We start from the raw sequence: 25,509 nt of genomic DNA, 5'->3' as shown, positions 1-25,509 counted from the left end.
CAACTCTCTTTCAATTGAGGACCAATTTAAAATACTGTGCTAAATTAAAAAAGTGACTTTAATCAAAGTATTTAAAACCAAGACGACTTAGGAAAAAATCCATAAATAAAAAAAAAAGCTTTAGGAATTATCTATACAGAAACTCCGATCACTATAGGGCATTTCTGTAAAGCTGTCTAATGTATAAATATACTATTAGACATAATATGGTTTGCACGACTGAGTCCTTATAAAAATATTAATTTCTAAAACATATTATACAAATAGATACATTATGGAAGGTGGGATGAGTAAAAGAGGAAACTCCACAACTTGAAGAGGGGGAGTAAAGTTAATATTTTGGAAATATGTTTTTAAAAAATAATTTTCAATAAGGGTGGCAATCACTACCATTGTTATATATATATATATATATATATATATATATATATATATATATATATATACTGCCTGCAAGTTCAGTCACAATTTATATTAAAGTAAAGCAATTAAATGCCAAGGTAAAGTGGATGGGTAAAGGTGCCTGATGACAAGCCTAACAAACTGAGCTCCATCCCCAGTACCTACACGACTGAAGGAGAGAATGGACTCCCTCAAGTTGTTCTCCAATTTCCACAAAAGTGCTGTGAGACACGTGTGGATGCAGACACACTAAGCAAATAATTTTTAAAAAGTGATTATTAGCCTGGCGGTGGTGGCGCACGCCTTTAATCCCAGCACTCGGGAGGCAGAGCCAGGTGGATCTCTGTGAGTTCGAGGCCAGCCTGGGCAACCAAGTGAGTTCCAGGAAAGGCGCAAAACTACACAGAGAAACCCTGTCTCGAAAAAAAACCAAAAAAAAAAAAAACCAAAAAAAAAGTGATTATTAAAGTATTATCATATCATGAAAATACTGAGAAGTTATACTCATGGACTACAGGCTGTCTTCAATACTAACACAATCTGGGAGGCCAGCTCTTAGAACTATTCCAGGGTTGTATACAGAATGCCTCAGAGCAGCAAGACTTCAGGAAAAATTTCTTAGTATCTGGAGGCTAGACTTTTTTATCTGAGGGGAAAAAAACGAAACACGCACACTTTCTGATGGTAACTTTCTCTTTTACTTCACCTCAAAAAATCCTCTAACAATCTATCTCCACACAGCTACATTCTTTACATACATCTATATATCTCTCTTTACATATATGCATCTCTCTCCTGCACAGCCATATATTTCTACATAGTTACATCTCTTTTTTACATAGCTCCACATCTCTTTTCTATATACATTTCTTCTCTCTACTCTGTCTGCTACATTCCTTCACACACTACTACATCATTCACTCACTCTTTACTCATTCATTTTCTCACTCACTCATTCTCTACACATACATCTCTACATCTCTTTTCTATACAGCTTCATCTTCCTTGTACACACACACACACACACACACACACACACACACACACACACTTCTGCCTCATAGCCCTACTTTTGTCTATTACAGCCAAATTCAGGCAAGTGTATGTTACATTTTCAGGGTCCAACCCATTCTCCTAACACATAAGTCATACAGTTTTTCTCAGGCTGGGGGGGGGGGGGGTCATATTGACCAGCCAGTGACTAACACTTGGCAGTGCACGCAGCTCTTCCTAAACAGGAAGAGACAATGAAATTCAGGACTTAACAATTAACAGGTAGTTGGCTGAATCCTGAGTCTTGTAACATAAACTGAGGCTGGGAGTACATGCAGAAAGTCAATTACTGCAGGGGGTTATGTCTACCAAAGTTGCTTCAAGTCTGACCTTGATTCAGCAATAAACACCTGGGAATTTGCTTTGTGAATTCTCTGCAGGGGAAGCTACTCTATTTTGAATTTGTTCTGAAGTCTAAAATTTGCTGTCTTTATGATGGAGAATACTGTTACTTTCCTATGTCAGTTATGAAAAATATTCTAGTATTATTTCAATTCACCAGAATTATACAGCTTAAAAAGAAATCATCTTCCTGGCCATCAACAGCTTTAAGTGTGCCTAAAGATGAAATATTTTCACGAGATAAACACACAAACAGTGGGAAAAATACACAGAGCTGTTATTAGGGAAGAAATGGAGTGGCACATGAGAAAAACTACAGACAGAAGCAACAGGACATTTGCAATCAGTGACCCCACGGCCTTGCCAGGTGGGGATTCCCACCATCAGAGAGTTATCTGTCTGGTGGGCCGACCTGTTGAATACTAGTTGTCACCTGCTGTATACTCCCATGGCCTCCTGCAACTGACATTGCATTCATTTGACACTGCATTCATTTGGATATTCATTGAGAGCCTCTTAAATATATCTATTCAATAAACACATTGAGCCCCTGTGTGTCTGGATATAGAAGGCAGGTCTATCTCTTCCAGCATAGCACTAACAGTAAATAAAACAGATACGTAAAAAGAGACTATTACTGTGACATCTTAAGACTATTTCCCCTGTTTAACTTCTCAAGAAACAGAAATCAAGGGCAGAATGGACTGTCTTACTTCTTAGCTGATAAAGTATAAAACTATCATTTTAATCCAGAGCTCTGCAAGCTTTCTTCTAGTAAACCATGTTATTTCCCTGGTCTTCAAAATACAGAATTTTTATAGACTCAATATTTTAGTTCAAATAAAGTTGGTAGAATTCAAAATTTGGTGAAAAATATCAGAAACAGACCCTTTCATAACAGATTATTAAGTACAAAGCAGATGCTCCAAAAATTTCTGCTAAAAAAAAGCCAGTTTGGGAAAGCAGGGAGAAGTGGCAAGTATGAACATCTCACAGCTCTGGACACAATAGGTAAGAATTTCTTTGTGACACAAAAATCAGATTCAATATTGCTATTAAGCCAATTTAAGTGCTATAACAATAAAATCAACAGCTAATTAAGTTGGAATTTCTTCTGTTCCGTGATGCTATCTTAGAAAGACCCCAGTTTGATATGAATATGTTGAATTAATTAACATGAATGCTGAGATAAACACTCAGCAATACAAAGTAAATTCTTCCTTTCTCTATTAAAAATTTGACAGCCCACCCCCCGAAGAAATCAAGTTCTATTTCATAATATAATCAGGCAGTCTTAGAAGGTAAATTCATAGGCCGGGTGGTGGTGGCGCACGCCTTTAATCCCAGCACTTGGGAGGCAGAGCCAGGCGGATCTCTGTGAGTTCGAGGCCAGCCTGGGCTACCAAGTGAGTTCCAGGAAAGGCGCAAAGCTGCACAGAGAAACCCTGTCTCGAAAAACCAAAAAAAAAAACAAAACAAAAAACAAAAAAAACAAAAAAAAGGTAAATTCATAATAAATCCCTATATTTGGGAAACATTACTGCTAAGCATCTTCCAACATTCATCACAGTTTACATGATTAACATTTCATGTTTTCCAAAAGAGTTCACTCTGCTTGTCTATGTTACTTTAAAACATAAAACAAGGGAATAAAAGGCTATGCAACTAGTTAGTCAGAAAGGCAGTCAAAGCCCAGATGATACACTGACTTAAGTGTCAGGCAGGGTAAGACAGTGTAGGTTGTAAGCAGTATATCCACTTCAGATAAAAATACTTTCAAAAGCTGCTCTTTGCTTACAAAGGTGAGCTACAAAACAGAAGTCTCTGGACAAGTAGTGCACAGCACATCACTACCTCAAAATCTGAAATAAGTTTGACTCCCGACTATCAACATTAAGTATTATAACTGGCTGGACAAAGATCCAGTTGCCAGGTATATACTATTGTAATATTTCCAATTTTCATATTAGATAGCATCAAAATTAAGAGACGAATACAGAGATGAACTAGACCAGAGGTTAGAGCAAGTATGGCATAAGTTCATCAAAAAAGATGCAGCCTCAGTCCTACAAACTGTGGGACAGCCTGGAAACCTGTACTCTGGGAAAGCTAACCAGCTGTATCTATCCACTACAGGGATTCTGTATGATGAGGCCACAGAAGGCTTAGTGAGTAACTGAGGTGTTTCTGTCATCCTCTCCCTTTCTCTTATCCAATCAAAGTCATGGTTGCAACAGCACCCCAATGTCATCTCCCTTAAGCTACTCAATTGACAAATGGAGAAGAATAAGGCTCAAACTTGACTAAGATCACAAACCTGATTTTAAGTGCAAATCTACCCAACTCTTCCTCAAAACCTATTCGCAAGGCTGGAGAGATGTCTCAGCAGTAGAGCACTGGCTGCTTTTCTAGAAGACAGAGGTTTGATTCCCAGCACACACACAGGGCTCACAACTGTCTCTGACTCCAGTCCCAGGGGATCTGACACCCTTTTCAGGCCTCCACGGGTACAAACATGCATTCAGGCAAATCGTCCATACATATAAAATAAATACATTTTTTAAAATTGAAAAGCTATTCACTTGCTATCCTGCCTCATTAAGAAAATTCCTTGTAGCAACATTCTGACACCCTGTTCTTAAAGTTAGTTTATTCTGCTATATGAAGATTAAAATGATACCAATACCGTAACATATATTAGCATTCAGGACAACATACTCAAACCATTAATTTAACATACTGGACACTAATTCTACCACCAATCTTTCTAAAATCTATCTTCTTCTCACAGTTGAGAAAATAATTTTTTCTTTTTTACTTTATACAGATTTTATAACTAAACTGTAAAGCTATCCCATTCTAAACACATGTTTTATTACTTGACCCACTTCTCTCACAGGACTGGTGAGAGGGTTGAAGAGACATGTTCTCTTTCTCAATCAATTTGAAACTCCTCTTTTCTCTTTTGGCTTCACAGAAGCCATGTTTTCTATATAACCACATTTCCTTTCCTTGAGAAAATCACCGTATTTCTCCCATCTTTATGACTACTTCGTTACTGAACTAGCACTTCTTTACACATCTCTCCTTTGTTAGACTCTTTCCGAAAAGCAAGAATCATAAAGTCTCTCTCAGTACAGCTGAATGTAGTATAAAGTCAGAAAATATCTGTTAAAGGACTGAAGACTAGATCCCTGTCTGGGCATCATGGGCAAGTCCACAGATCAACACAGTAATCCAGACTCTTAATTACCACTTAGTAGACAAAAGAAGCAAAGTTATCCACTGATACATCTGTTTCTTGGATCACAATAAATGTATTTCTACATTAAGACCCATCGCTCCCTAGGAAGCTAAAAGCAGCATAGAAAGAAGACAAAAAATGACCTATCCTCGTGCTCTATTATACTAAATAATGTTTTCTATTTACCACCTCCTAGACCCAGTAGTTCTCCAACTTGGAAATTAATGGTAATTGTGGGAAAATGAAAAAATTATTTTTTCCGTCAAGATGTTCAAGCATTCTTATATCTATCATCCAAATCTATTTTCCTATATTTCCTTCTCTTCCCATACTCACATGGAGGCAGATAAAAAGGATAAAAGAAGGGGCTGGAGAGATGGCTCAGCATTTGAGCATCTGCTACAGAGGACCTCAGTTCTGCTCCTAGCATCCCCATCAGGTGGCTCACAACTACCTGTAACCCCAGCTTCAAAGGACCACACACCCTCTTCTGGCTTCTGAGGGAACCAGCACTCATGCACATATGACAAACACACATACACAAAATTAAATATAAAATAATTTCTTAAAAAACGTTGAAAGGAATAAAGAAATCTTCAAAGCATAATAAATTATACAAGTATAAATGGGTTATTTAGGCACAAAAGTTGATTGTCATTCAAAATTAAAGCTCTGAATAACGAAATTTCTCATTTAAACACAGATTTCTTCCACTATTACAAGAATTAAACCTTTTTCAAAGTGTAATATGAAAATATAAGATGGATGACAAACTGTAATCAACATAATGCCACAGTAGAGAAAGAGAGCCCAGCATATGAAAGGACATGAAAACACGCCATACAGAGGCCTGAGAATACGTCTAAGATTACAGACATTTGCCTGATTTTTAAAAGTTTAAGAAGATAAAATCCTTCAGGAAAACAAAATAGATTTTTTCAATAAATTGGTTGCTGAATCAACTATTTCAACAGCTTATAAAAGCTACCTTGATTTAAACATACTTCACATAGTTGAAAATACTCTAAAGTACTGTCCAGAAGAGCTTCAAAAGTACAGGGGCTGCAAAGATGGTCCAGTGGGGTAAAGGCCCTGGCATGTAAGCATGAGAATACAGCTAGAGGCAATGCAGTAGCACGTGTAGCATTTACAGCAGCATGAGGCAGAGAAAGGAAAAAAACAATCACCAGAACTCAAGGGCCCTCTAGCCTGATGTACTCTGGCAAAAAAGGAGACTCTATCTCAAGTAAGATAGATGGCAAGGAGAAGACACCTGACGTCATCCTCTAACCTCCTCACATGCCCTATGGTACATGTGTACACACATATTCTATCATGTCCTCATACATTTTCAGTTAAAATGTCACCGTAACACACTCTTGAGTTTTGCTATATTGGCTCCAACACAAACACTAGAAAATAAAAATAAAACTGTAACTTCCTGAGTTCCACAACACAGTAATAACACTGCATCAATACTAACATCTGCACATCTGGTTATGTGTGCATGCACACATGTGCTGAGGAAAAATCAGAGAGTATGTTCTACTAGAGGTGGTGAGCTTGAAAAGGTAAAAATAGAGTGGTTCCCGTTCTTCATAATTTTCTAAATTACGTACATTTTTAATACATATATTTTATGACTAAACAAAATAAAGCTATTTCTATTAAGAAGTGACAAATTATCAGTATATACATAAACTGTCATATAGATTATCAGAGATAGTCACTCTCACCTGCCTCATTACACAAAGCCTTCAAGTCTGCGCCAACATATCCATGGGCATTATTTGCCAGCCTCAGCAGCTCAGCTTTAGTGAGCAAGTGTGGCACCCTTCGGAGCAGCTTCTGGAGAATATCAAGCCTGTCCTGGGCATTAGGAACACCGATCTCAATCTCTTTATCAAATCGTCCTGGTCTTCTGAGTGCAGCATCTAGCGCCTGAGGGCGATTTGTAGCCCCAAGGACTAATACCCGTCCTTCACTTCCTTCCTAACAAAATAAAATAAAAATAAATTACATATTGGTTTTAAAAAAATAGAGAGGTGAAAACTGACTCTGTGGAAAAGAATGAATAGGATGGTCTAGAGTATTAAGCATTAATCCTTATATTTCTACAAACCAATTTTCAAATTTTATTTGCAATAAACTTTTATTAAATATTTATTAACTTTTAGTACAGCTATTTCAAAGTTTAGCCTAAATGCTTTCTACCTGAGAAAGGTTTCCAGTAGTTAAGCAGTTTTCCCCCTACTTAGAAGTGAAGACTACAACCTACAGAGTATTCATACAAAACCAGGCTTAACTAGCAACTTATCTAAGAATTCTTTCTCACACATCAACTGTTTTCTTTCAGAGGCCAAAATTTTCAAAAGTGTGCTGTGGAATAATCTTTTTGTACACTGTAAATATGTATTACTCTCACTGGCTGATAAAGAGCTGATTGGCCGATGGTTAGGCAGGATTTTCGGGACAGAGAGAACACTGGAAAAAAAGAGGACCAGAGTCTCAGGAGTCAGGAGAAGACAACATGAGGCGCAGATCGAGCAGGATGGGAAGTACATACATGAGGTAAACAAGCCTCAGGGCAGCACACAAATTAATGGAAATGGGTTAATTTAAGGTATAAGAGCTAGCTAAAAACAAGCCTAAGCTATTGGCTGAGCATTTACAATTAATACTAAGTCTCTGTGTGGTTATTTGGGAGCAACTGCCAGGACACAGAAAAGTCTACCTATAAGAGTGGGTCCTTTCCTTTCACCATGTAGGTCTTGGGAATGGAACTCAGGCTGTCAGGCTTGGTGGCTAGTCTTTACCTGCTGAGCCATCTTGCCAATCCTGATATTTTATTGTAATGATTTTTAAATTCCAGAAAATATGAAACTATAACCAGTATCCCTGAATACACAAAGATTTTTTACTCCCTGAAGATGGGGTTAAGAACAACAAATTATAAAGAACTATGATCACCATGTTCAGCAACCTTCAGACATTATCCAGTGTTTTCGTCAGATGATCCAAGTATAATTTCAAAGATAAGCATTAATAGAATCTAGTGATTTTTCATAAGAAAACTAAAACATCACCAATTATGAGTATACCAGCAGAAAATGTATAAACTACTATGAACTTATAAATTTAAAAGCATACATCCAGGCCCCTTAAATGTTTTCAGATTAAAATATCAGTGTCACATGGTTCTAGTCCTGTCAAAGACAAGAATATATTCCACAGATGGCTTATCCCAGTGGCAGAGAAAAAGCCACCAACCGCCCTGATGTCTAAGACTCTGCAACACTGATCCTAACTCATGTTTCTCACGAAGGACTTTAGAACCAACTATAATGTAGCTCTCTGTATCAGTTATCCAGAATCAGAGATCTGGTCTGCTTAAAGACCAGATTAACTGAGTGAATACCAAAAATTCACATTATTTTCACACATTCATTTCCCACAAATGGGAAATAAAACCAAACACTCCTGTGCAAAAGGGAGGTATGGGACTATGTGCTTTCTAAAATTTCTCTTCGTGCTAATATACTGTGAATCTAAGAACTTTGGTCATTTTCAATCTAATCTAAGAAGTACATTTTTCTGGTTAACAGATGTCAAAAGTCTGAGAAAAATTTTTCTTCACCCCATTCTATATTAGTCCTGTTCATAATTAGCATACCACGGTTTTTACTAATATACAAATATATAGCTGACTATAGCCATAACCCTTGAGAGGCTGCAGAAGAATAACTGAGAATTTAGGACACCTTGCATTAAACACCAAGACCTATTTCAAGGGAAAAAAAATAGACTCATGAACTTACTAAATTTAGTTTATTGAGACAAAATCTCACATAGCCAAGGCTGGCCTCATATTTACTATGTACCTGGCCTTGAAATGATCCTCCTTCCTCAGCCTCCTAAGTAGTGGGACTACAAGCATATACCCATACCCAGGGAGAGTTAATAAAATTCACTAAAATTTAATAAGGAATACTTCCTTATTGACATGTATCCTGGGTTTTAAGTCAGTATTATGTCTCTCTGTCTCTCTCTCACACACACACATATGTTATGGTAAATTATTTAATGTAACAGAAAAACATGCCAGGCTATCTGGGCCTCTCAGTCATTAAGCAAACTACTTTGAGTGGTAACCTAGCTTCACGCATGATGATTTTCCCTCATCCTGAGATACTCATAGACCCAGATACATTTGGTAGGTTTTGCTATTCCATACTCAAAATGCCAGTGTTGTACTTACTGAGCCTATGCCATCCATCAGTGTTAAGAGTGAGGCTACAACTCTCTTTTCCACTTCATTTTGAGCTCCTTCTCTTTTAGGGCAAAGTGCATCCAGCTCATCAATAAAAATAATTGATGGGTGCCTAAAATCAAACATATTACATTTCAGTTTTATTTATCAATAATAAAAACAAAATCTCTAAAATGCTAGATCAAAAAAAATCTTAGATTAATTCTAGTATAAAGTTATCAACCTCACACTCCAGCCTATCTGCCTTCCATAAAAGGCCTCTGTGTGACCTGGGGAAGGGTAAGAGTCAGTAAAAGAAAAAAACTTAACTACACCAAAGAAAAAAGTTCCAAAGATTCACCGAGTAGTGGAAAGATACTTCAAAAGCATAAATAAAATGACAGGAGGTACACAGCTCCAGTCACCAGTCTCCCAGCCAAGGGAGGAAAAACAGAAGAACCACCTGCCACTTCCACTCTCAAAGGCAGACTGGTGAAAAGACACAGCAACAATCCTACACTCAGAATAAGGCCAGAGCTCTCACAAAGCCTCAAGGCAAGTTGTGGTTTTCAGTGAGATAGCATTTCTTCCAGCAGATGGCTCAGCAAAGAGAAATCCCATTTATGTATGGCACTTAGGGCAAAGGCTGGTAAGATCTTGAGAGAAAACCTATTATTTAAAACTGACCTAAATTGAGGCAAAGCCCTAAAAGGCAGTTATGGAGAGCCTGAGGCCAAATACTGACAAGCTGAGGAAGCTCGCTCTGGCAATGGAGTGCACAGAGAAAGACAGGCCAAGAGTAGAACTTATAAACTTAGAATAACTCTGGCATGTGATACCATAGCCCTCAGTCTAAGTAGACCAACTCATGGCCCATAATAAAGCCTAGATAGCCCTTGGTTAGCACAACACAAGATGGAGAAAAACTGAAAGCATTTCCTCCAAAATCAGGAACAACACCCTCACCACTCCTTTTCAATTCAGTACTCAGCCACAGGCACAGCAGTAAGGTAAGAAAAAGAAAAGGAGCAGCTGGAATTAACTCAGTGGAAGTCTGTTTGCATCCATGAAGCCTTAGGATCAATCCTCAGGATTGTCAAAAAGGAAAGGAAAAATGCAAAGGAAAAAGAAAAGAGGTGCACACAGAAAGGAAAAAGTTCCAAGTATCCCTACTCCCAAATGACACGATCCTATATATAAGAACCTAGAAACTACAGCAGGATAAACTTAGACATGGTAAACAGGTTCAGCAAAGTAACAATACAAAATTGACATGAAAATCAGTACTTTTCTATATAATGATAACAAACTTTCCCAAGAGAAAACAGGACAAATAATCCCAGTCACATCCATTCACAGTGACTTGAATAAAGGAAAACAATCTAGGAACAAATATAACCAAGTAGGTGAAAAGACTGCATGAAAACTTCAAGACACTGAAAAAGACAAGGCAAGAAAAGATGAAAGACCTCCCATGCTATGATTGACAGTTAATACCATTAAAATCATTACAAAAGTTACTAAAAGCAACCTATGGATTTAGTGTACTCTCTATCAAATTCTAGTGACATTCTTCACAGAACTAGAAAAAAACATGCCAGAATTCATACAGAACAAACGACTCCAGAATGGCTAGATTTAAATGTCAACTTAATACAACCTAGAATCACCCTAGAATTTCAATAAAGAACTGTCTACACTGAGTTGGTCCATAGGTATGTCTCTAAGGGACTCTATCTTAAGTAAATTGATAGAGAAGACACCATTCCCTACACATCCTTAACCATTAAGAGAGGAAAAATCCAGCTGAGCACAAGCAAGTGAACGTTTATGCACTCATTTCTCTTTGCTCTTGACCATGGACGTAATGTGACCAGATGTGTTGAAATGCTGCCGCCTTGACTTTTCCACAATAACGGACTATAACCTAGAACTGTGAGCTGGGGAAACAAAACAAAACCTTGCTCCACTTAGTTGCTTTCTATCAGAGTATTTTATTACAGTAACAGAAATAAAGTAAGGACAGACCCCTTTGGCACAGTATCGCATCCAAAACTATAGCAAGCAGAAAAAGGAATGCTGGAGCTACCAGTTTCTGATCTCAAACTACTACAGAACCACAGTGAGAAAAACAGCATGGAGACTGCAGAGATGGCTCAGCAATGCAGAGCACTTGGTAACTCTTGCAGATGGAACTGGGTTTGAGTCTCAGTACCCACATGGGGACTCACGACAGTCTGTAATTCTAGTTCCAAGGGATCAGACACCCTCTTCTGGCCTCCACAGGCACTGTATGTGGTGCACAGACATACATTCAGGCAAAATGTCCATACACATAAAAATAAATAATTCTCAAAAAGCAAAACAACAAAAAAACCCACACAGGACTGACACAAAGACTAATGGAATAAAGGACATAGCAACAGACACCTAATTTTTAACAAGAGTATCTAAAACAGTCACTGTGGGGGGAAAAGGCTCTTCAACAAATAATGCTGGAAAAAGTAAATATTCACATGTAGAATAAAGTAAATATCCACATGTAGAATGAAGATATTTCTCACACTAAACCAAAACACATGCAAAGATTTCAAAAGTAATATTAGACCCGAGCCCTGAAACTGCTAGAGAAAAACACGTTAAAGATTCAGAACAGACACAGCCTTTCTGAAAAAGACAGACAAATACAGTCTATTCTCATGAGATGAATCTCCACCCAGCCTAAGTTTCCTACTGTCTTAATTCTTCTACTTTGTGTCATTAAGTAACTTTTTAACAAACTTCCAAATGACTAGATAACATTTCCTTAAATCTCCCATCAACTCTCTTTAAGGCCATCACTTTGTGTTATTCCTTTGTTTTGCAGAAAGTGCCACTATTTTTCACTTAAATAGAGCCTCAATTATTAATTCCAAAGCATCAAATGTTAATAATACCGTAGGGTGGCTTCAGCAAATATCTGGCGTAACCTTGCTTCAGTCTCACCATAGAATCTGTAATGAATAAAAAACATGTACTATTTTACACTTCTTACTGTTTATAAAATTTTTTATAAAAGGTGGTCTGAATTTTCAAGTATTTCTAAAATACTTAAAATTACTTTCAAAACTTATTTTCATATTTTGTACATATTATAAAGCAAATTTAGAAGGACATATATAATCTCAGAATTTGGGGGGGGTGAAGGTAAAAAGATTGACAGTCAAGGTCATGCTGGGCTACATAGGTAAGACCATGCATCAGAAAAAAAGGGAAAATTTAAAATAGTACAAAATAGTTTAGAGCATCAAGTATTTAGGAAGAATATAACACAACCATTTAAGAAGCCACCACTGAGATATGTAAACTTAGTAATAATGAACATTTACTTATTAAGTAATATACCTACTTGCTTATAATTTCGGGTCCATTAATTACAGAAACATAAGCTCCAACTTCATTCGCAACAGCCCTAGCAATCATTGTCTTCCCAGTGCCTGGAGGACCATAGAGTAACAACCCTCTAGGTGCTGGAATCCCTACAAGAAAAACAAACACAAAAACCAGTGCATTCAGTATGATTATTAATATTCTTGTTAAGTTGCCATACAACTTCTAACCTAAGCTAGAAATGGAAACTTACCTTGTACAACAAAGTGAGAATCTACCTTTCCCCTACTTCCCAGAAAGATGTACTATCCATCCCAAATCCTGAATCCATCAATGACTTTATCTCTACAGATCACAAACCAAGGGAAGTATGAATATTTTTTTGGTGTTTTTAAAAAGAGCCCTTGTCTTGTGTCATCTAAGGTAGCACAGTTCATCAATCAGAACACACGTAATTTCTTCCAACTTGAACTCTTAAGGAATACAAAAATTACTAACAAATACATAAATTCATGAGTTCCTTTTACACACATAAAGATTCGCAAGAAAGGGAAAAAGGGGGGTAATATACAAGAAACAGAAGCAAAGGATTTGGACAGCAACCATGCAGGAGTAGCTCTGAGTTTCCTGGGAGTTGAGTTACTTTCTTAACCACTCGCTTCAAGGCAGACACACATTTCTTAACAAGTTTTAACTAAACCATGACCATCTTTGGTTTATTTCTTTAGACATTACGGCTTATCCAGCATTAACAAGTCCACCAACAGTGGATAATATGCTATAAGAGACAAACCTGCCACTCACATGAATCATAACTTAAAGAACCAAGCATTGAGAAGAGCCATTTAATTATCATCTCCCAAAGCAACTGTAATACACGAGGCAGAAAATAAGGACAGGAGGGTGAGAAATTATATTAGAGAATGGAACTAACTAAGTGCTTTTGAGTTTGAATCTAACATGAACACAGTAATCTAAAGGTAACATACCATAACTCTTGAAAAGTTCAGGCTGCTTGAGAGGCAGTTCAATTATTTCTCTTATTGCTTTCAGCTGACTGTTTAAGCCTCCAATCATGTCATAAGTTACTTTGAATTGGCTGTCTTGTTCTTTTGAATTTGTACAAATTTTTTTAAGGTTGATTCTTGTTGTCGAAGAAATAAAATAAAAAGTATCAGTATTCCTCTTTGCCCCTGCACTGGTAGACTTCAGTAGTTTCTCTTCATTGACAGGCTGTGTATTTCCTTCTCTGGATGAATCAAAACTACACTTAGGACCTGTGACTTCCTCTAGTCCAAGTCCACTGCCATCCCTGGGGCTCTGTGTAACATCTAACAAAACTTCACCAGCTTTATTCATAACTCTGTCTTTAACGGATTTACAGGGAGTACTCTGGGATGCTGGGCTCTGAGGCTCTTTCAGATCTAACTGGCTTAGCTGGAAGGATATATCCCCGTCACTGCTTTCCATGCTGGAGTGTTCAGACGCCAGGCCCTGGCTATCAGCAGCAGAGGCACTCTGAGGTTTTCCCAATGTTGTGCCATCTGTCCCTTTTACTTGCAACACTTGTAACTTGCAGAGTCGTCCATAGAATGTACAGTACAGGAAGTTGCCTGGTAAAACAATCTTGCCATCTAAAAAACAATTGATTAAATATACATTAGCATAATTTGCCCATTTAACAGTTTCAACAGCAACTTATTTGCTATTTATTAACAAAATTGGAACACTAATAAAGTAACTGTCACAAAAAATGGGGAGGGGCATATTCCCGATACAGTATCGGCTGTATAAAAAAGCTCATTCTTTTAAATCCTGTATGTCAGTAAATCTAAAATTCTATAAATGATAGCAACAAAAGTCCATTTTTATCAACTAAACTTAAATGGCACACTCAAACCAACACGGCAATGTTCCTCATTGGAAAACGTGCAAGCACAAAGGTTTAAAAATGAGCAATTTAGTCATTCATGTGGTGTACATACATATATGCGGACAAACATTCATACATATCCAATCAAAACAAATGAAGTTCATCTTAAAAATAAGTCTCAATTCTGAGGCTGTGGCAATGGCTCAGGTAATACAGTGCTTGCTGAACAAACACAAGGACCTGAGCACAGATTCCTAGCACCCTTATGAAAACCCAGGTACACTGACGCACCCCTGGAATCTCAGCCCTGGGGAAGCAGAGACAAGACTGCCTTCAGCGTGCTGATCAACTAGTCTAGCTGAACCCATGAACTGCAGGTTCAGTCAAAGACTCTTTGTAAGTAAATGAAGAAAGTGGAGACTGAAGCACCCTTTGTCAACCTCTGGCCTCCAGGTACACTCATGCACACACATGCATGCACACAATCATGCACTTGTGTATAGAGTGGATCAAGTCCCAAGTGACTGAAGTCTTGAGTCAATGTGTATTGCTGACATGCACAGAGCTATGAGAAAGACTCCAAAGCCTCAAAGCCATTATAAATTAACAAAGCCATTTACCATATGGGCCAGGCTCAAAAAAAGGAGAGCAAAGCTTTCCTAGGGGTGCCGGAAACCAGCAACTGTAGCTTCTTCCTCCTCCTCCTCCCAGATGTTTACAGCCTGAGACTGTCTACCTAAAGACAATTCTCCTGAGATTAGCTAACCCTCCCTCTTTGTTGTACCTAATAAAATGCTGAGGTTCCTGGTTGATGGTAGTAGTAACTGCCACTTCATTAGAGTGAGCACACCCCCATTTGACCCCAGCTTTTCTGTACATGTCTCTGTGTTTGTCTTTTCTTCATTCTCTCATCACTAGCTGGGGTATCAGGACCCAAACCATTGGGGCACAACACATGCACACCCATAAATTGGGGGGAGGGGGATGGGCACGTGCACACGCATGCACACATGCGCGTGTACAGCTTTACTTCTACCACTAGCTTTGTCTTCAAATGGGTATTTGAAGAATGAGAATATTCTGGGCTGAAGAGATAACTTAGCCATTAAAGGCTAGGCTCACAAACAAAAATAAGAGAATATTCACTTAGCTATTAATAAAAATATGTCTACAAGCACTGTTCGTTGCTCCTTTGCTGCTTAAAATTGAAAACAATTTAAAATCTAGTCTCACCTAGTTTTCTCAGAATACAACCAGTCAGTTCTTCTTCATTAATTTCCTTATCTTTGTCACTACAGAGAGGAAAGAAAAACAAAAATCAGCATTAGGTACACTAAAAACTAAACCATGGAAAAAGTGCCATGCATAGCTATTACAGACCAGAAAGATAATTTGTTTAAAACCTGAAAACAAATGATTTCCACAATTTTGGCAATTTACACTTTTAAGATACATATTTCCTGCAGAAAAATATCTTCAGTTTGATGCCAATGAGGTTTAAGGCAGTGATCTTAAAAACATAAGGTATTATTCATTAGGAGACCATGAAACCATAAAAACCAATCCCTTATAAAACGTCAGTATACGCTGCACAGAAATGGTCAATCCTGCTTTGTAAAACATTTTCTCATACACACATACTTCATGTACATGTAGATAAATACACATACATGTATATGTATAAATATCCATCTATCTACACACATGAACACACATACTGCACAGGTTAAGTCATAACGAGAAGGGTATTTCTGTGCAATGTCAGTCAAACACATCTGAAAACACACTTGCCTAAACTAATCACTCCCGTTCTGAAGTTGCCTAGCACAGAGTAAGGCTTTTATTCATAGCTAACTTCATTCCTTTGTATAATTAGCTCTTCAGAAAAATCAAATCCCATATAGTACATTATCTGAAGAGGTGCAAGTAGGAAAAAACAGAGTACTGACTGCAATGGAAATTGATTCTGAGGGATATGCCTAAGGAAAAAACAGAGCTCATCTATTTGAACATTTTGTATCTGGTTGGTGGAACTATCACTGTCTCCACCAGAAAAGTAGTATACAGAAAATACAGGAAGTAGGTACATCTAATATCACTGCACCTACTTTTTTTTTTTTATTTCGAATTTTTTTCTTTATTAAATTTTCTACTCACTCCACATACCATCCACAGATTCCCCCCTCCTCTCTCCCTCCCCCAGCCCTCTTTCCCGAGCCACCCCCCATCCTCAAATCCCCCTAATTGAGGTCTTCCATGGGGAGTCAGCAGAGCCCAGCACACTGAGCCTAGGCAGGCCCAAGCTCCTTCCCATTGCACAAAGGCTATGCAAGGCGTCACACTGCAGGCACCGGATTCTCAGAAGCCTGCCCCATAGACCAGGGACAGATCCTGATCCCCCTGCCTGAGTGCCCCCCAAACAGTTCAAGGCAAACAACTGTCTTCCGTATCCAGAGAGATTAGTCCAGTCCCATGGGGGCTCCACAGCCACCAGTCCACAGTTCATGGGCTTCCACTAGTGTGGCCGGTCATCTCTGCACGCCCTCCCATCATGATCTTGATATCCCTCGCCTACAGAATTCCTCCTCTCTCTCATCAATTGGATTCCCGGAGCTCAGCCTGGTGCCTGGCCGTGGATCTCTGCATCTGCCTCCATCAGTCACTGGACAAAAGCTTTATGATGACAGCTAGGTTATTTGCTAGACTGGTCACCAGATTAGACCAGTCAAGGCACCCTCTGGACCACTGCCAGCAGATCAAGGTGGGGTCATCCTTGTGGATTCCTGAGAGCCTCCCCAGAACCCTGCCTCTTCCTATTCCTCATCTATCATGGTATCTCCCTCCCTGCCCTCCCACTCTGTCCCTGTTCCAGCTTGACCCTCCCAATTCCCTGTGTTCTCAAACCCCACTCCTCACCCTCTGCCAGCACCCCACACCCAGTCCGCTCATGTAGATCTCAATCCACTTCTCCTTCACAGGGTCATCCATGTGTCCCTCCTAGGTTCTTTCCCTGTTAGCTAGCCTCTCTCGAGTTGTGGGTTGCAGTCTGGCCATCCCTTCCCTCACATCTAGTATCCACTTAGGAGTGAGTACATACTATATTTGTCCTTCTGAGTCTGGGTTACCTCACTCAAGATATTTTCTAGTTCCATCCATTTGCTTGCAAATTTCATGATATTATTGTTTTTTACTACTGAGTAGTAAGTACTCCATTGCGTACATGTCCCACATTTTCTTTATCCACTCTTCAGTTGAGAGGCATCTAGGTTGTTTCCAGGTTCTGGCTATTACAAATAATGCTGATATGAACATAGTTGAGCATGTGTCCTCGTGGTAAGATTGTGCATTCCTTGGGTATATGCCCAAGAGTGGTATAACTGGGTCTTGTGGAAGACTTAGTCCCAATTTTCTGAGAAACCGCCATACTGATTTCCAGAGTGGCTGTACAAGTTTGCATTCGCACCAACAGTGGAGGAGTGTTCCCCTTGCTCCACATCCTCTCCAACATAAGCTGTCTTTAGTGTTTTTGATCTTAGCCATTCTGACAGGTGTAAGATGGTATCTCAGAGCATTTCCCTGATGACTAAGGATGTTGAGCAATTCCTTAAATGCCTTTCAGCCATTTGAGATTCTTCTGTTGAGAATTCTCTGTTAAGCTCTGTAGCCCATTTTTTAATTGGATTGTTCAGTATTTTTAAGTCTAGCTTTTTGAGTTCTTTATACATTTTGGAGATCAGCCCTCTGTCAGATGTGAGGTTGGTGAAGATCTTTTCCCATTCTGTAGGCTGTCGTTTTTGTCTTATTGACCATGTCCTTTGCTCAACAAAAGCTTCTCAGTTTCAGGAAGTCCCATTTATTAATTGTTGCTCTCAGTGTCTGTGCTACTGATGTTATATTTAGGAAGTGGTCTCCTGTGCCAATGCGTTCCAGACTACTTCCTACTTTGTCTTCTATCAAGTTCAGTGTAACTGGATTTATGTTGAAGTCTTTGATTCACTTGGACTTGAGTTTTGTGCATGGTGACAGATATGGATCTATTTGCAATCTTCTGCATGTTGACATCCAGTTATGCCAGCACCATTTGTTGAAGATGTTTTCTTTTTTCCATGAGCACCTACTTTTAAAAGCCTGCTCTTAAACAGTTTCCAAAGGGCTAGAGAGATGGTTGAGAAGGTGTTTGCTACCCAAACAAGAAGATTCTACTCTGGATCTTCAGCACTTACATAAATGCCAGTTGGGCTTGTAACCTCAACACTACAAAGGAGGATATAACAGATGAAGGCCCGGAACTTGCTACCCAGCAAGTTTAGTCAAAATGGCACACTCCAGATTCAGTGAGAGGGGAAATAACAGACAAAAATAAAGTAAGATATCTTGAGATCAACCTCTGGCATTCACACTTGTACACAAGTGAGCACACCCCCATCCCCACATACATTTGTATATACATGCACACCCATCCACAAAAGAAAACATTTGAAATAGTTAAGTAAATAGTCTTCAAACACTCTCTTCTTCTTCCATGTGTCAGCAGCAATGTTTAAACAGAAGAAGCCACAATTGTCTAGCTCTGTCGGTAACCCACACAACAGAGGTAGTTTTGCACCAGAGGACATTTATTAGTAAGCTCATTTAATCAAAATATAAACTGTATCAATATGGCCAAAACTCCTGTGAATGCTGTGTTACAAATTCATTTCACTAAAAAATTATTTTTAACATCCAGAATCCACAGAGTAATTGTGGTTGCTATGGATGTACCACAGCCCTCCACCCTCCAAAGTTTGGGTCAGTATATAGTCCAGTAACTATATTGTCAATTGAGGAAGACTAAAATGATACTCTATCTTTTGTCTCAGCTCTGACTCAGAGGTAATGCAGGACAGATGTGGTATAGTACAAACTTTAGCTCTGGGGTCAGATGGAGGGGATTTGAACCCAACTCCACAAGGAGACAGTCTCAGGCAAATTTCTTAACATGTCTGGAGTTCTTGTTCCTTGATGCAGCATAAGCAGAATCTTACTAGAACTAGTTTCTTCAAGTATTCAAAATCAGTCTAGGTAAGAGATGCACAGCTGTATAAATTCCTCACTAAGAACAATGGTTCTGTTTTCTCTGTCAGTGTGACAGCAACCTCAAGAAAACATAACTACCACAAATAAACAATGAGAATCAACTACATACTTAATTTAACTTAAATTGAATTCCATTTGTAAAACATGGAATCAAGTTATAATTACATTATTTTTAAGATTTGTTTTTCTGTATATGTGTATTTTGCCTGCATGTATGTAGAGACACAATCTAAGTGACTGATGCTAGTGGAGGCCAGAAGGAAAAACAGTGATTGTGAGCCACCATGTAGGTGCTGAGAACAGAATCCAAGTCATCTTACAAGAGCAGCAAAATACTCTTAACCTCTGAGCAGTCCCTCTGGCCCTTACTTAAATTGGCCTTATTAATTGAATAAGAGACAGTTAAAAATTTGAAGAACAGGTATAGATTTCCACTAGAAAGAACTCCAATATCACCAATGAAATTCTCCAGTTACCATGATTTAAATGACTTATTTTCCTAACTGGAAATGAACTTCCTTGTTTACACTCTGCTGCCCTACTTAAAATGCAACTTTTTTTTTTTTTAAGAAATTAAAATTTAAAAACCAAGATTTCATTTAAATCCACTGTCTTTTCTAATCATTCAACACTACTCAGCCCCAATAAGATGAGATTTGTTCATAGATAATGCTAATTCCAGCCAACAATGACTACTACTTCCTGTATCACTGTTTCAACACATTCTGATGATAACCTGCTTTAACAGCAACAGTGCTGCCAGGTATTTCATGAAATACACAACTTTCCCACACTGAGACCATTTCATTTGCTAAAAAGGGGTAAATAAACCAGTCACACACTTATGAGGCCAGCAATTGAGAGTAAAACAGGAGGATCATGAGATGGAGGCCAGCCTGGGCTACCTAGTGAGATCTGGAATCAGGGAGGAGATGGTGCAAAGAAGATGGGAATAGATACCTTGAAAGGTACGAAAGGATATAAAAATCAAAAGGATAGATGCACGTTTGTTCATTCTTACAAATGTGTCCATGTGATGTGGTCTGAGCTACCTTTACTGTGGTGATAAAGCATCAAGACCAAGGCAACTTTATAAAAGAAAGCATTTAATTTGGGGGTTCCAGGGGGTTAGAGTCCATGACCATCATGATGAGGAGCACAGCAGCAGGCATGGCAGCCTCCGTGCTGGAAAAGTGTCTGAGAGCTCACACTGATCCATAAGCACAAGGCAGAGAGCGAGCTAGCTGGGAATGGTGTGGCTCTTGAAACCTCAAAGCCCACCCCCATGACACACTTCCTCCAACAAGGCCGGACCTTCTAATCCTTCCTAAACAGTTCTACCAACTGGGGACCAAGCATTCAAATATATGAGACTATAGGGGCTGTTCTCATTCAAACCACCACACATGTATAAGCATCTAATATATGAAACTGATTCTCAACATTATATTCTTTGATTTTGCTCTGTTTTTCAATGTTCATTAAATGGTTACTGTTTGTTCTGAAAACAGTTTCCTGTTTTCAAAGGGGGTAGAGGGATGATGCCAAAACACAAGCTTGGAATATAAACAAAAGAAAACATTTTAAACTCAAGATGACAACTAGAAAATTTTTTTGAATTCTTATACACGCACTCCACAAATTATCACTAAGGTGGTATTAAATTATCAAAAGGTACTTTTATCAAAGCAAATTTGCATCCGACTTTTATCAGCAATCAATCTAACTCAAAATTCTATTGGAGGATGGGTGAGACACTATACTCACCCTTCAGTAAGAGCTATTTAAAATTCTTGGTAATAACAGGTCTTTGTTTTTACTAGGCTGAATGTGATTTAAACATGCAATCAAGTTCTTTTCTTGAATTATCATTAATTGAAAATTATTTCTTGAGCTACCTGCAGTGGCACAAACCTAAAGTACTCAAAAGGAGGAGGCAGGAGCAAGTCAGCCTTGGGCTACAAACAGTAAAACTGCTTCAAAACACAAGATAAGAACACCCAGAGATGGCTTGGTGGTTAAGAGGACTTGCTACTCTTCTAGAGGACCTGGGTTCAGTTCCCAGTACCCACAGTGCATCTCAGAACCATCTGCAATTCCAGTTTCAAGGAACCCTATTCTTTCTTCTGGCCTCAGCAGGCACCAAGCACAGGCATACACATGATGCACAAACATACACACAGCAAATTCTCATACATGTTAAAAATAAAATTAAAAACATTCTATTTGTAGATAATTAACAAAGAGACCCACAGCCGGGCGGTGGTGGCGCACGCCTTTAATCCCAGCACTCAGGAGGCAGAGCCAGGCGGATCTCTGTGAGTTTGAGGCCAGCCTGGGCTACCAAGTGAGTCCCAGGAAAGGCCCAAAGCTACACAGAGAAACCCTGTCTTGAAAAACCAAAAAAAAAAAAAAACCAAAACAAAACAAAGAGACCCACAACAAGCCAAGGTGCAGAAAATACGAGACTGCAGAATGTTCAGCCATAAAATGGGACACATATACCGAGTCCTCTCCTCCAAAGACTCAGAGATCATTGTGGGAGAGGGGGCAGAAAGAGTGTAAGAGCCAAAGATAGTGGAGACAAGGAAATAGTGTCTTCTGGATGTGAACTAACTGCCACTGTGACAGCATGCACAAGACCTGTACAAGAACAGGCCAGACCAAATCCCAGCAGAGAGAAGAGAGTTGGGCACAAAACCCCCGCCCCTAGACCCTGCTAGCTGCTAGGAGGGGAAGAGGCAATTTTATCTAAGAGTGTAGACCCTGGTTAATTAATCTTGCTCCAGTAGAAGGCTACACATCCAAGGACATGTGGGTAGCACAAATTAGTCTTGATAGGTTTACAAAAAGAATATAAAGTTAGGTAGATAGGGAAAGAGGCTTAGGTCTGAGAAGAGTTGGTAGGGGGAGGTAAATATGGCTGAGACATACTGTATTTAATTCTCAAATAATTAACAACAACAAAAAAAATTTTCCAAGTTATCAAACTGCTAAGACAGTTTAAAAAATGCTGATACCAAAAATGAAAAATGATCTGTACTAGTTTTTCAATGGAAAGTACTACTCTAAGATTTCTCTGACTTATATATGAATATTGAGTCTAAAGACATCCAGACTATTTTTTCTGTCAGCCACTGATTCTTATTTCAACATTTTACTAAGCCTTTAACATCAGACTATGACTCAATGTGGACACAGTTCTTTATCTTGCTGAAATATTTCTGGGTGTTATTTCTCATTAAGAAATTAATTTTTATACATTTTTAATTATAAAGTGCTGACATGTTCATACTGGAATATTCTTCAGTAGCAAAGAGAAAAAAAACTGTATTTCTTAGCTACTCACAACAAGCTGTAAGTACCCTGACTTAACTGCAAGTTAAGATGAAATACACTGCTAAGTATTCATCAGTTATGATCCCTTCACTTCAAATGTAGGGCTACTTAACTTCAGGGTACCAGAGTCCCTTGTACATATAGTCATCCATTTAGCTTACGCTATTATATATAGTGTATCATTACTCATTTTAACATATGTGGTTATCGTGGCTAGAAATGGGAGTACCAGTAGGTGCAAAACCCTGGTTTTTCTCTCTCTTTTTTTTTAAAGATTTTATTTATTATGTATACAGTATTCTGCCTGCATGTATGCCTGTGGGCCAGAAGAGGGCACCAGGTCTGATTACAGATGGTTGTGAGCCACCATGTGGTTGCTGGGAATTGAACTTGGGACCTCTGAAAGAGCAGCCAATACTCTTAACCTCTGAGCCAGCTCTCCAGCCCAAAACCCTGGTTTCTATCCCAAACACAAAGGAGAAATTTTCCAGTATCTATAGGCTATGGTAGATTGATCATTAAGTTCAAGGCCAACCTGGACTACATAGTAAGATCTTGTCTCAGACAAATGTACTACAAGTATAACATATATAGTTAGATTTTAAAGATTTGATCTAGAAAAAAAGCTGGGGGGCGGGGATAAAACACCTCACTAGTAACTTTTTATAATTATGTATTAAAATAGTACTACATATAATGGGTTAAATAAAATTTGTAAGAATCCATTTCTCCATCTGTTTAGAAAAACCAAACTGAACATGTTTATACCTCTCTTTTTATTTTAAAAGATCTATTTATGTTTTGCTAGCATGTATGTCTGTGTACCACATTTGTGCCTAATGTTCACCAAGGTCAAAAGAGGGCTTTGGATTCAATGGAACTAGAGTAATGGATGGTTGTGATGCCATCATGTGGGTGCTGGAAACCAAAGCTGGGTTGGGTCTCTGCAAGAACACGGACTCTTGACCACTGAACCATCTCTCCAGCCCCCTCACTACATTTCCTTTGGGCAGCTTTGAGCTAGACAGTCACTAAAGAAAAGAGCCAAACCTCAGTGCCAAGTCCATTTCCTGAGCTTGAAGCACAGCTCCCAAAAGAGGCTGGACCTGGATGGTATCGCCAGCTCTCACACCCACATTCTTCTGTGCCATTTCACTCAGGCCAACCTTGCCTCCAGGAAATCCTGCAACTGGCCAGGCTGTATAAACCTACTCAGAGAAATAAAATAACAATATCAGAACATCAGTACATATAATACCATCAATTTATAAAGAAGAGAATGTTAAGCATATCTAATACACAAAACACAATCATTATTCCCAAACAATATCTGACACAATCTGTAGTGGGATAAACTGCAGTTAAAAAAATAAAATTAAATCCTAGAAGTTCACCAATTTCTTTTAATGAATATTACAACTTCTGTGAAGATCAGGAAAGCGCTCATAGTGAGATGAAGAAAGGCAGATAAAAAAAAAGACAAAAACATTAATAGATGGTAAGAAGGAGAAAAATATTAAAAGCAAGATAACTTGTAATGAATGCAGCCTCATACTTCCTATCCATGATACACTGCAAAACAGTGTAAGAGTCTCTTTAACACCTGGATTTTAGGGCTGGAGAGATGGCTCAGTCTGTAAGGTGCTTTCTCTGCAAGCATGAGGACCTAGGTTCAACCTCCAGAACCCATGAAAAAAAGCCAGGTGTGGTGGCTCACACACGTAATCTCAGTGCTGAGGAGGCAGAGATAGCTGGTTCCTGGGGCACACAAGCCAAACAGCATAGACTAATCTATGAGTTCCAGGCCAAATGACAGACCCCGTCTCAAAAAGTGAGGTGGGGGAAGGGACCTAAGAAACATGTGAGGTCTCTACCTGCATATGAACACATGTACACATATCCCCATAAAAGAACACAAAAACATCCTCCATGGATGAAAGGGGGGGGGCACTATGTCACAGGCAGGAACTGGCAACAAGGAGAGAGCCAAGCTGCTAAAAATCTAGGAAAAGCTCTCATCTTGGAGTCTTCAAATCCCACGACATCAGGGAGAAATACAGCCAAACCCAGTGAAAATAAGTATTTGTATGAAGGGCAGGTGCTCATCTTATCTCAAGATCACATTTCTGCACAGAAATGTTTTTAACAACTGACTAGAAGAACAAAGCTTAAAGGGACATAAGCCACTACCTCCCTGTTTAAAAAAAAAAAAAGCAATGGCCCTTTCTCTCTGGAATTTCAGTGACTACTATGTACACAACAGTCTTATTTTTCTGAAGATTTATTACTTTAATTATGTATATGTGCATATGTGTGGTGTTAGGGTATGTGCACATGCTGGTGTCCACAGAAGCCAGAGGCATCAGGTTCCCCTGGAGCTAGAGTTATAGGCAACTGTGAGCTGCCCGATGTGAGTGCTGGGAACTGAACTCAGATCCTTTAGAAGAACAGTGCACATTCTTAACTGCTGAGCCATGTCTCTAGTATCCATACGACTGTCTTTAAAAGTACCTTTTTTTTTGGAGTCGGCAAGATGGTTCAACAGGTGAAGATACTTGCCAC

The 25,509-nt window shown here is 38.8% G+C and overlaps 1 protein-coding gene across 5 annotated transcripts in view; it reads right to left on the bottom strand.

Moving 5' to 3' along the window:
- Window positions 1-25,509, bottom strand: part of Afg2a (AFG2 AAA ATPase homolog A) — a 169,863-nt gene that overhangs the window by 139,348 nt on the left and 5,006 nt on the right. For all 5 annotated transcript variants that reach the window (XR_009379765.1, XM_059265261.1, XM_059265260.1 and 2 more), the window contains exons 3-9: window positions 23,998-24,155; window positions 15,766-15,824; window positions 13,649-14,293; window positions 12,679-12,808; window positions 12,227-12,283; window positions 9,300-9,423; window positions 6,778-7,033 (exon numbers count right to left, since the gene is read on the bottom strand). Coding sequence is in view for 4 of the 5 variants with exons in the window: in XM_059265261.1 (XP_059121244.1) it covers window positions 6,778-7,033; window positions 9,300-9,423; window positions 12,227-12,283; window positions 12,679-12,808; window positions 13,649-14,293; window positions 15,766-15,824; window positions 23,998-24,155 (1,429 nt within the window). In the remaining variant the exon portion in view is untranslated. The remainder of the gene's footprint in view (window positions 1-6,777; window positions 7,034-9,299; window positions 9,424-12,226; window positions 12,284-12,678; window positions 12,809-13,648; window positions 14,294-15,765; window positions 15,825-23,997; window positions 24,156-25,509) is intronic.

The sequence above is a fragment of the Peromyscus eremicus genome, chromosome 6, assembly GCF_949786415.1.
Source record: "Peromyscus eremicus chromosome 6, PerEre_H2_v1, whole genome shotgun sequence".
Lineage (NCBI taxonomy): Eukaryota > Metazoa > Chordata > Mammalia > Rodentia > Cricetidae > Peromyscus > Peromyscus eremicus.
This window is presented reverse-complemented; position numbering and strand designations above follow the sequence as displayed.